Source organism: Branchiostoma lanceolatum, chromosome 12 (genome assembly GCF_035083965.1).
Source record: "Branchiostoma lanceolatum isolate klBraLanc5 chromosome 12, klBraLanc5.hap2, whole genome shotgun sequence".
NCBI classification, from domain to species: domain Eukaryota; kingdom Metazoa; phylum Chordata; class Leptocardii; order Amphioxiformes; family Branchiostomatidae; genus Branchiostoma; species Branchiostoma lanceolatum.
Genome location: NC_089733.1, coordinates 3,777,870 through 3,790,374, shown reverse-complemented (window position 1 = coordinate 3,790,374; position 12,505 = coordinate 3,777,870). Strand labels below are relative to the sequence as shown.

The 12,505-nt window shown below is 42.2% G+C and overlaps 1 protein-coding gene across 2 annotated transcripts; it reads right to left on the bottom strand.

The window, feature by feature from the left end:
- Positions 1-8,928: 8,928 nt before the first annotated feature.
- On the bottom strand, positions 8,929-11,382 carry LOC136446572 (uncharacterized). 2 transcript variants are annotated; one of them, XM_066445016.1, is made up of 4 exons: positions 11,222-11,382; positions 10,529-10,680; positions 9,824-9,886; positions 8,929-9,464 (listed from the first exon to the last, which is right to left on the bottom strand). In XM_066445016.1, the coding sequence occupies exons 1-4, from the start codon at positions 11,284-11,286 to the stop codon at positions 9,238-9,240; spliced, it is 507 nt and encodes a 168-aa protein (XP_066301113.1). In that variant the 5' UTR covers positions 11,287-11,382; the 3' UTR covers positions 8,929-9,237. The 2 variants fall into 2 exon arrangements, with proteins under 2 accessions (XP_066301113.1, XP_066301112.1); XM_066445015.1 differs by having other exon boundaries at positions 9,824-9,889; positions 11,222-11,381.
- Positions 11,383-12,505: the final 1,123 nt, after the last annotated feature.

The following is a 12,505-nucleotide window of genomic DNA, read 5'->3' as shown; positions in this document are numbered from 1 at the left end:
CAGTAATTGACATTTTGCATTCTCTTTACACTTTGACAGAATCTTCTTTATCACATAGCCAGTGGGAAAATATCGCTTGCAATGCTGGGTGCCTAAACAACTGCATACTTCTAAAGCTATCCATGGGAATTTGGACTCTGACAATGATTCTGACATCTTTCTTACATCTGACAAGACAGGCCTGTCCAATGTCTATAATTCTCATCAGACAGAACAATGATGTTATTTGGTTTTAAATCACAATGTACAATGCCACGGCATAGATCAAGTACTATAACACCCCAACTCTCTTTGATATAGTACATTGTCCTTTCCCTGATGATGAAGTCAATTGTTGTACTCTTCCCTTCTTCACCCTCGAATACTGTTTACAGATTATATGGTGGGACTTCAACTACGAACCGACTGGCTTCTGTACACCCTTTGTACCCTTAAGTGCTCTCAACATGTTGAGTTCCCTTAACAAATGTTTCATGAACTTCTTCTTATTAAATATTCCGTTATTCTGGAAATATTTTGCTGCAACGTCCCCAATAAGAGGGACGCAAACTTTGCAGACCTTTCAATATGAAGCAGATCCAACAGACTCTGCTGTCTTCATGACCTCAACCAAGAAAGCTCTATCATGTATATAATTGGTCGGAAAGTCTTCAGGCCTGGTCAGGAATGTCTTACTAGTATGTTTGGCCAATGCAGCATATAGCTCGTCCTTCTATTCATTCAGTGCCACAATCTGATTAAACAAATTATTATTGTCAAATTCTGCATCCTCCGTCTTCACAACTGCCTTTTGAACTTGGTCCTTTGATTTGGACTTGCTACATTCTAACTTGGCTGAAGCCCTTGATTGCTCATCCACCTGACCTTGCAAAATACTATCTTTTTCTTTCATTCTCTCAAGGTCAGATGTTAGAGCTCTGATCTCGTCTTCCTTCCTATCTGCAGAAGTGGCAAGTGATTTATCTTCCACGCCATCCACCTCGGCCGGCTCTGTATCATTCTTATCAATCAGCTTGATACCATAGTAATTGTATTATCATTTTCTTTCGGTTCCCGTCGTGACCATTGCGTGTCCTCCCTAGATACACAGCATTAATTATCCTGCCCAACTGTGCTTTAGACAACTTCCAGCCTCCAGGCAAAGATTCTTCAATTAGCCCTCTGAGGTGCCCTGCATTCACTTTAGAACCTTTATCTTCCTTTACATTGCCACTCAATCTACATAAAGAGGGCAATCATTTATTACCCAGATCTAGAGGCTACTGTTCAAAGCCACTACCTGGGTATGGCCAGTACTAAGTGGTGTACCTAAACATTACAACAAACCACAACTGGGTTTGATATATAGTGTGCATGGACTCCGACAGGACCTTATGTGACTATGAACACATTGTATTTGTAATCATGAACATAAAATATGCTGTAAGTCTTAGATATTTACCTTTTCTAAAAGATATCCTATCATGGAGGCTGTCATCAAAATGTTAGCCTGATGGACCTTGCGGAAGCTTTCTGCATACACCAACTTTGCCAGTAAAGTCAATATTTCAAGATTTGCGTTTGTGTTTTCCTACAGCTACATGGACCTCTAGCCCTCAGTACGTTTGACAGACCTTGACACATCTGTCTTCTGGGCACGGGAAAAGGCTGCCAAGGCTTGGTTGCTCAGCTGCAGATTCACCATCAGAGTCCGAATCCGCTTCCCGCTGAGCCTGCACATTCATCTGCCTGGACTTGATGGGTCGGAATGCAAATCCAGGAATATACGGCTCACTATGCCCGCCAATGATCCTGAGAGAGAGAGATGCCCGCCAAACACGGAGACCTGCCTCACTGAACTCAAAATTGTTGAGTTTGGTGCATTGTAAAGAAGAAAGTCTTGGCTTGTATAATCACAGGAATGAATCTTACTCCCGTGTAGCCGCATTCAGAATCGCGTGTTGTACACGGTCCTGAGACCTCCTCAGTCCCTCCACACTGAGCTACAGGAGACGGGTGGGCGTGGCGTCATTCGGGATTGACACCCTGGCATTCAGCGTAGTCCTGTAACTGGGTGGGCGTCTGACAGTGGGATCAGTGACGTGTCGTCTCGAAAATAGCATGACGCGAAAGTGTCCTTGTTGCCGAAGTGGCTCCACCAGATGCTGATCAAGCTGCCCACGTGCTGCTGCTGGCGCGAATGGCATCAGACATCTGTGTGCCCCCGTTAAGTAAAAAGGAATTATGGCAATGAATGAAAATACAACACTTACATGAAGAATCACCCGGCATCCACTTGACTATTTGGAAGGAGGCAGAGTCTGGATTTGCAGCTTAACCTGCACACAATTTTGTCAAATACCTTGTCTAACAATAAAATCTACATAAACTTCTAGATCGTTACACGTGCCTTTTCCTCTCTTCCAGCTTTTACAAGCTCATCAGCCAACTCCTTCTCCCACATTCCTCCAATTGTGTTCTCTGTGTTCACAAATGTGGGCTCTGAGGGGGACGGGATGCCCATTACAGACATCACTTCATTCATGTTAACATACCCGTCACCAACTGACATGAACCCCCAAACGGCTTGCATGTTGATCACATTCCGCATTCTCCTGTTTGGGCCTTTGATCTTGGGTTGGAGCTCCACAACCCTCTTTGCGGCACATGCATTGCACCTGTACATAAGGACACTAGCAAACTCATTTCTCTTCACCTCAGAATGCAGCACTGGTACACATTGAGGTCTTCTGGGGCAGTGCTTTGTATAGCTCACAACTTTATGCATTTGTTTGCTGAAAAAAAATCAAGGTTGAATACTCTGAGAGCATGCAAAACACGTTTTGGCTGGGGCTGTTCCACTGACTTTTTCCCCTTCTTGGCATCATGACTTGATGGGGAGGGCGTTTGTGGCGGTGTTGGGAACGAATTGGAGCAAGTGACTTCCGTTCCACTCACCTATGTCTCACTCTCAACCTGGGAAGGGTTGGTACCCAACTTGTCATATCTTGTAGCTGTGACGTCCTGTCCACTCCGTTTTTGCTCCGGAGTCCGCAGTGTTTTGTAGCGGGTCCTAGATTGCAGGACGAGGAGGGGACTAGAAAGTGCCAACACGTTGGAAAGGGAAAACGGGCCCCAACGGATAAGAGAACGAGGCGGTCCCACCACCTTAAACTCCTTGTTATTTGACCCTAACAAAACTACGATTCCGGCCTTCGTGGAATCACTTTTTAGTAGACCACCGAATGGCAACTGGAAGGCTCAAACTGCCAGAACTTACTAAACAATAATCAAATCGAAGACATGCTAAACAATAACCAAATCGAAGACATACTAAACAATTACCAAATCGAAGACATTTGAAACAATAACCAAATCGAAGACATTTGAAACAATAAACAAATCGAAGAGGAGGGTGTTCAACAAACCGTGGGTACAAAGGTACGGAAGTCCCATCGAACGAGCGTGATAGGAGGAAGGGCAACCCCGAGAACAGACTGGCAGCGGAGCTGCGGTACACGCCATGGTAGGGGAAATTCGACTGTGCTTGTGGAGCGATAACACCTGCTGTGGGGCTTACTAACGCAACATTAATGGCCCTGACGGAGAGAGTGCTGGTCTCCCGCAACTCATCCGCGAGGAACCCACCGGCAAAGCATTTAGTTTGACGTAGTACACTAGAGGTGGGCGCGCCCTAACCGAGTTACCACGTGACCCGGAAAGTACTTGTTCCTTATAATTTTCATATAGCTAGTACCACAATGTTTATTTGATATTCTTATTCCATAATTTGCTAAATGCTTTATTGAATCATGTTATATCCATTACTTATCTCCAATTCCAATCTTTAAGACCCGAAAGAAGATGAATAAGTAAATCTTGGTTATGTTAGAGTAAACTACAACATCAAACATGTACATACGGTGGATGTTTGTATTGGTGGTAGTCGATTTGATAAACAATATCACATGAGGGAAATCAGATTTACCTCCTATAATGACCAGTCAGTGTTCATACGTCACCCCTGTAAATGATTGATAGCAACTTTTGACGATATGAATGAAGAAATACTTGTTGTAGATATTTTGGCGAATGTGTTACATACCATACATTGTCCAAGGCAGCTTTAACAACTTCCTGAATGATAATATAAATACATACCATACATATTACTTGAGACTCCAACGGTGGGCAAATGGTAGTAGGTCAGACGCACCTGTGCTGTATGTTTTGCCGTACCTTGTTTCGAATGAGCTAAGCTCTTGTATTCTTGTGTTCCTTCCTGTTAGCTGACCGTTCAGCCTTTTAAACTATTTTGATATGCCCTCTTAAAAGACTTCTGCTGCCTCCCGCCCTTGTTCCAAGTTGTCTTCTGCTGAATACTAATTGTACGCACGAATACTTTCTGGTTTGATAATCGATTCTCCCCTGTGTTTTTTTGTTGGTGGAGACAATCCGAGCACTATGTGCAGTTGACAACATTTTCACATCTCTCCTGTCTCGGTACGTCATTGCCAGGAGTGGGTCATTTGCTATGCACAGTTTCTCCTGTGGTGTAGCAAGCTTCACGTGCAATCCCCTTGCGGTTTCGCATAGTACCACAGGCATTAGTTCCGACATCAGAAAGGTCGATAAACAACTGAAGAGACGTGTGGTAGTTGTCGCAATTTAGCGTGTGTCCTTTCTGAAGATATGTCGTGTGTCATGCCTATAGCTGAGGGTTCCGTCCCCTCCCCCGCACAGCTCAAACTGACAGCAGTAACCGTTCTGCAAATCGCACAGCTGATAAGCCTTGAGTCCGTACTTATCCGGCTTGTCCGTGTCCTAGTAGTCCTGAACGACAGTTTTGTTGCTACCATGCTCTTTTAGTGGCCTACATATGGTTGATCTATCAACATGGTCATTTTTGCCACGTCTGTTAGAGGCCCAAGTTCTTCCGTTTCTTCCCACATAGGCCTTTGGGTGGACGACCGCTTCACTTAAATCTAGGGTGGACACGAAACGCTGATGGTGTGACGTACACCGACGGTTCTGGGAAGACATAAGGGGCAGGTTTCTGATGAGGTTGTAATCCGTCAGTTGCTTGATAGAAAGATATTAAATGTCATGCAACAAACGACTATGATTTACACATAAATAATGAGAACCCCTTTTGGTGATTATTACACACTAGCACTTTAGGGTGAACGGACATCTTGCTCGAGCTTGGCTGCATATAATAACTTGGCATTGTCTTGCGGGTTTGGAAGACCTTAATTCATCTGGGTATGGGAAAATAGATCCGTGTCCCTGTTACTTTAGATGGCTTGTATCTGTCAGATCGAAAACTATGCTTTGTATGCTTTGTTGACATTCTTTAGGGCCTGTGCATTGCTACACAGATGATTTTTTGAATAAGGGTCTAAACTGATCCGAGCAGTTGTCAGGCGCCATGCCAGTATCTGAGGCAAACCGTCCAAGAATAACAATGTTGTATGATGTTTTCGCCTCATTTTCTGAAGTCTTTCCACAGCAAGGACTTCACATGTGAGGCAAATCTGCTCTTCAGCTTAAGTTGAAAGAACTGGAAAGGTGGATGCATAAACCGATCTTTTCCTTAGAAGTTCTTTCTGAATATATTCTTCAATCTTAGAGTGATTTTCTTTGCAAGACTGTAAGTTCTTAGAAATCCGGGCAAACCTTGGTCCACCGTATCCTGAGCTGAACCCTCCTTTGAAATCGTTCTACACACAGTAAACTAACTCCTTGTTAGGATATGACAAAAGTTATTTTTTCCAATTCCACAATACTGATTGGCGTCACTATGTTAGTGTCATAGTTACAGATCTCTACGTCTAGGTTTACTTTCATGGGGCAATCTGAGACCTTTGGAAGGTCCCCCCTGTCCCCTTAGCTTTTTTGAAGACAGGGCACACATGGGCACACTTCCACTCATCGGGTACAACCCCATTGTTAAGAGAGGCTTGGTACAGAAACGCAAGCGCTGGGGCCAGTTCCACGGCTACCTCTCTCAGGACTCGAGGGCTGATCTGGTCCGGTCCGCTAGCCTTTCTGGGGTCAAGGATGCGGAGGAGCTTCTCAACGCCGGCCGAAATGATAGCTACGTTTTCAAGAGGGGGTTGTTCCGGATTTCTCAGAGGCATCTGAGTCCTGAGCTTAAACTCTTCCCCAGTAAAGTCTTCTCCAGCGCTGAAGGCCGACTGGAACTGGCGATTTAAGATCTCGGCCCTCTCTTTGTCATCTGTGACTAGCTTTCCTGCTTCTTTAAGCGGTGAGATACCTGTATTTTCATTTCTCTTTGACTTGATGAATGACCAAAAGTTCTATAGTTGGTTTGAGCTGATCTGAGCAGTCCTCAGTAATCAGGCCTAGTACATGGGCCCAATACTCAACTGCTGTTGGACTTGACTTAAATGCTTGAAACAGGTCTGATCTTCCAGTTTTCTTGTATTTCTTATGGATTCTGTCTCGTCTTCTTATGAGTTTTCGGGTTTTGTAGCTTATCCATGTAGGACTCCTCCTAGCAGGAATCTTCTTGTGGGGGATGAACTTCTGAACTCTTTCCTGCAGACCTGTTGTCAGGTCTGCGCACACAGTCTCGACATCCGGTTTATCCATATGAGTAGACAGGGGCCTTACGTGACGCACCTCCCGACATGCGCTCCGCATTTTCAGCAGCCTGCTGGGCGGCCCCAACGTCCTTGTTGAAGTTGATGGTGCCGCCCGGGTGTTCATTGGGAATTATATCAAATGTCAATATTAATAGTGAACCCCTGCCAATATCATGCTAATTGTTTCAAGGATTCTAGATAAAAATATTATGCTTGCAAGCCCCAATGACATTACAAGTTATAAAGAACTATCTATAATAACTTACCAGCCGTGAGGAAGCCGCCAACTTTGGCAGGAATTTGTACTTCCTTCCCATGCATCCTATGCCCATATGACTGGGGATGTATGAATGTTAAAGATCTACTCTGATAGATACACCTTTCTATGATAAGTTCATATTGTAACACAGTGGCTTATTAAGTGCTGGAAGAGCACAAACTTGATCATCCTTTGCTTTACAATTTTATGGGAAAATTGTATGCTTGAGCTTAGTAATAGGGAACAAAGCAATGTTACCAAAAGGTATCTAATAATTTATATTCTGATTTGATAAAGTTCAGGTCTTTCATGCTTCAATTTCCTTATTGTCCAAGTTATCGTGCATTGAATACCGAGCAGATCAGAGAATTGCTTCAATTAGTTTTTTTTTTAATCTTTAAATCAAAAATTAAAAAAGGATTTACTTTGTAATTTTAACAATGCCATTCAGGGATTTCCAACTGTCAGTGCTAAGAGCCTAGAGGTCACACTATTTCATATCAGAAGGATGTCATACTCTACCCCTCTTCTGTCCACCCACATGCCACACAGAAGTCGATCCAACAAATATTTGATGGACTTGTCTCATTGCATAAAGAAAAATTGGCAAGGGAATGAACATGCATAAACATGATAATCATAGCAACTCATAAAATTGCATTTCAATTGGCACATTAGTTTAACTACAAATTGTCCATGAAAAACGTTTGAAAAAATAGTTGACAATTAAAAAACACTAGTTTTGTTAAAACTCACTGCTCATGGAAAATAATGAGCATCCTACATATTAACACGCATCACTCTACTGAACTTAAGAACATGATCCTCTTTCCTTAGCCAATCAGGAGCGTGTATTTCTTGTGATTAAATCCACATAGTAAGTAAATTGTCTAAGTTAGAGACGCCCATGCACTAACCATCGAATAAATTGACTAAGTTGGAGACGCCCACCATTTACATGCAAATAAAAGCAATTAAAGGATAAACAAAAAGGGAAAACAGCAATTAATCAGTGTTCCTGGACATCTTTATTCAAAAGAATAATCATGAATGATAAAGATTCATTAATGATAAATACACAAACTTTCGATTGTTGTATCAAAAGGAAAACGTATGAAAGCGTTTTTCATAACAAAAAACATTGCATGAAACAAAGCATAGTCATAACAAAACAAACAAAAAATAGTGCAGGTTTATACATGAAAGCAAAGCATCTTGTCAACCAAGCCCATGTGTCTATATCTAAGATCTACAGCTAAACTAAATAAAAAGTATGCACTGCAGTAAAAGTTACAGGATTGGCGGGGGTGAAATACAGTTGTCTTGAACATAACAGTCTACAAGTCCAAGACAATCTTAAGTCCGTTTGGGTGGCTGATGGACAGTCTGCCTCCAATGTTACCTGCAGCTGTCTCCTTGACAGTAGGCTGAGTGGTGCCGGTTGGTGCGTCCGTTTTCTTGTCGGGATCAGGAGACTGCTCAGTTTGGGGTGGCTCTGGTGGTTTGAAACTGCCGCTGACTTCTTGCAGCAGGCTTGATGGCCGTTTGTATGTCCGGACGGCGTTGCTTCTATGTCCCGTCCGGGACATGATGGTCTTCTCGTCAAAACCTGCCGCAAACATCTGTGTTGCACATGTCACCTTCCCGCTGTGGTTTGTTAGGTTTCGGCCCTCCATGGAAACACCGGCCTTGGTGCACATCGACTTGATGTAAGTTCCCAGAGTGTTCTTGCCGACCACCTGTAGCGAAAACTTGGGCATGGTGGACGTGGCAAGTGGCCGTCAGTAGACGCTACCTTTTTTGTCCGGCAAAGAGTTTATGTACGTTTCAAACAGGTTCACGACACACCTTGTGTTGGTATTGTCTGCGTGCTGCTTGATGGACTTCCGTTGGTTCAGTCCCCCCCCCCCCCCTGCACATCAATTCCAAACTTGTACTGCTCGACCTGCAGCCTCCGGTGCTCGTCCATCCCCCTCAGCCCGAAGACTTTGCAGTTGTAGAAAAACACCCCGTGAGACAGTCCCATGGAAGTGTGAGTAGAAATTGTACCAGACGTCCACAGCTTGTCCTCGTCCTCTTCTCTTAAGAACCATGATACACACTGTCTAAACTTAGCTTTGAGCTGTTCCCTCTTCTCTTAAGACCCATGATACACACTGTCTAAACTTAGCTTTGAGCTGTTCCCTCTTCTCTTAAGACCCATGATACACACTTTCTAAACTTAGCTTTGATCTGTTCCCTCTTCTCTTAAGACCTATGATACACACTTTCTGGAACTTAGCTTTGATCTGTTCCCTCTTCTCTTAAGACCTATGATACACACTTTCTGGAACTTAGCTTTGATCTGTTCCCTCTTCTCTTAAGACCCATGATACACACTGTCTAAACTTAGCTTTGATCTGTTCCCACATACCCAAATGTCACAGCAGTAACCAATCTTTTGCAAAACTCGTTATATGCCACTCCTGTTGGGATCCACAGTGTATTACCACATGTCGATGACTCTGGAAGGTCATCTGTTCCTTCCTCCAGGAACTCCACCGTCACATCCAAATCCATATGGCATGGAATGTTCCAGAGCGATGTGGTGAAGTGTAGCATCTTCTCTGGAAAATCTGACAAGGAGACAAAACAAAGAAAAAAAAGTAATGTGTATGCATGCCTAAACACTCTTAAAAATACATAATACATGTAGGTACATAGTAACAAAATTGAAGATGACAGGGCACAGGTTAAACTATAGCGGCCCACAGAAGTCAGCTAAGATCAGAAAACAATTTTCAGAAACATTTTATAAAGTGATTCTAGACCAGAGCAAAAATTTAAACTTGACATCAATTTTTTTTTCTGCAAGTAAAACACCAAAGCAACATTTGCGTATTGAAAAGTCAAGCAGGCCTTCTGATGTCGTTACAAAGTTAACATCAAAGCAATGGTGTGCACCCTGACCTAAAATTAAATTCAAGCAGCTTACCTTTCATCAGCATTTCGGATGGAATGGTGTTCGATTCAGATGAATCTCCCCCTTCATTCTGTGCTACTGTTGAAAAAAGTGAAACATTTAGATTCCAAAATGACACGTTTATTTGCTACTAATAATTTGATATACAATGTACCAACTTAAGTTATGTTAAAACAACTGATAGAAAGCTTTATATTCATTGAGTTATCTAACTTCTTATAACATCTATAGAGAGGCAGATCCCCAAAACAGGAGTACTGCATAGAAGTGAGCTACATCTAATGGAAAGATGCATACTGGACTTTATTACAGTGTTGCAAAAAAGGAACCATGTTTAACACTTGCATTTTACATGAGAATATCAGCTGTTGTAACGTCACTAATATGATATGTAAAAAAATAGTTACTCAAGCAACTGGATATGGTTTTGATAGAGTTGCTTGAGTAACTATTCTTCGACATATATCTTATTAACTGGATGTCTAACCTTCATTGACGTATCTAGCTCTTACTTTTGCCCAAGAAGACATGGAAATGATAATTGGTACATGTTGTACGATACAAATTAGGCAAATGATGCCAATGGCACATTTTTTTTAAAAATTGTATTAGATAACAATCCGTTAATACAACTTTAAGGGACATTTAAGAAGCACCACCGCCATGTATGACATAGAGCTAGTGCATCATCTAACACAGTACAAGCGCATTGAATACCTGTGAGCTCCTCCAGAAACCGCTCCATGTGCTGAAGACTTTCCCGCTCCTTCTCACTAAGAGTTCCGTCCTGCAGCTGCTCATTCAAAGTTGGCACAAAGACCTTGTACAGGTCCTCACAGGTCAACTTGCCTGAAGGGGTCAGTAATGTCCTACGAGGGGACAAAGTCAAGATCGTGATAAACATGTCACAGGAAAACTTGTTTTAGTTTTCGTCATGCAAGACAAGCTGGTATAGACTGACAATCCCAACAAACATGGACCAACAAAATATTTAAAAAATAGAAAGACAATGATTATTCAATGTTTTTTAAACATGCAAAGCAAAGGAAAGTAGTTTTTCGGAGAACATATGTGCAACTGAATTGTATTGAGGGATGCGCACCTAAACCCAGGTTTAGGTCCATATTCGAATCCACGGGTTCAGGTTCAGGTCTAGACCTATCTGAGTAATAAGTCCAGACCTGAACCCATAGCAATATCCTAATGCTGATATAACAACACAACAATACGAGGAAATTAGCTTAATTAATTTGCAACAACTTGCGTCACTCCAGGAATACAGTCATGGCTGCTACAGACAGCAATGGATTGTGATGTTTTGGTCTTTTTAGCAAATGTCATGATTTCAAGATGGTCTAAAATGATACTAAACGGTGATAAAAAATAATCATGCCCAGGAAGTATACCTACCTGAAATATTCTGGGTCGCTCTGGATCATATCCAACAGATTAAGCGTCTTCAGTCCAGTCTTCATCTTTTCAAGTGCAGGCACACGCACCCTCACTAAGTGATGGTAGAGTATTTCTTGCACTATGTAGTCTTTGTTTGCAAGCTATTGGAGATAAAAATATACATCCTCAAAGACTGACCACCAAAAAATTACGAGTCTCTTTCTTCAGAGATCATGGTACCTTCGGACCGGACCCCACCCTGTCACGCCAGTGCCACTTTAGCAATAGCACCGATGTACAACTCAAGGTGGTGGGAACTTAGTCAGCAGTAATATGATATAAATAATGATCTTCTTCTGGACGTATCTTGCCCCTTCAAACAAGGGGATGATGCCATTATTAGACATCTGGTATATAACTTATTGACAAGAAGTGATACTGCTTGTTGATATATCTAACCCGAAGTCTCATCAGTTTGAGAGGTCGCACTTATCTTTTTTTTGCCGGTTGGTTGCTCTTCTTACGAAACGGCGGTACTATTAGTAATTACTGGTATTAGATTGATTGTAAATGGATTTCTTACTAATAGATACTGAAGGGGTTTCCATTCGTGTAGGCATTACAACCACATTATCTACATGGAAATGATTTTGGAAACAGTCACCTTTGTAAACATTAAATGCTTGTTGGCGACACATTTGGCGCTTGTTGGCGGATACATTTATAACAGTACAACGATCGCTTTGTAACAATTTCAGGAATTGCACGAATGCATTCCCCAGGGAATTGTTATTGAGGTAGCCTTCGGCTGTGGGTCTATGGACAGGAAATGAAAGGTCGTTGGTAATTTGAAAGCATTTTCCGTTCTGTTTGTGAAACTGAAAGCAATGTCCCATCGGTATGTCCCTTGGCAGTTGATCTGCGAGAGGCTGGAGGACGAACCTGTGGCGTGGACGGAGGGTGAGGGATTTGTGGGGCAATTTCGAGAGTCATAATATATAAAGCAAATAAATGAAAGACACCAAACAATACCCCACATGGCACGGATGACAAGTTCAGAAAGCGAACAAGTGGTCACACTAAGTATATTATGATAAAGCTGAATTCAAGAAATAAACACTTATCATCGCCAACTGATAACAACATTACATGAGCCGAACATTTATTCCATGCTAAGGTAAATTGCAAAATGTAAACATCAACAAAACATGATATGGTAATTGACATTTTAGCACTGAGTATCATTGGAGTGAAACATGATGAAAAGAATGGCTTTTCTTAAGATCACTGTGAGAAGAAGGA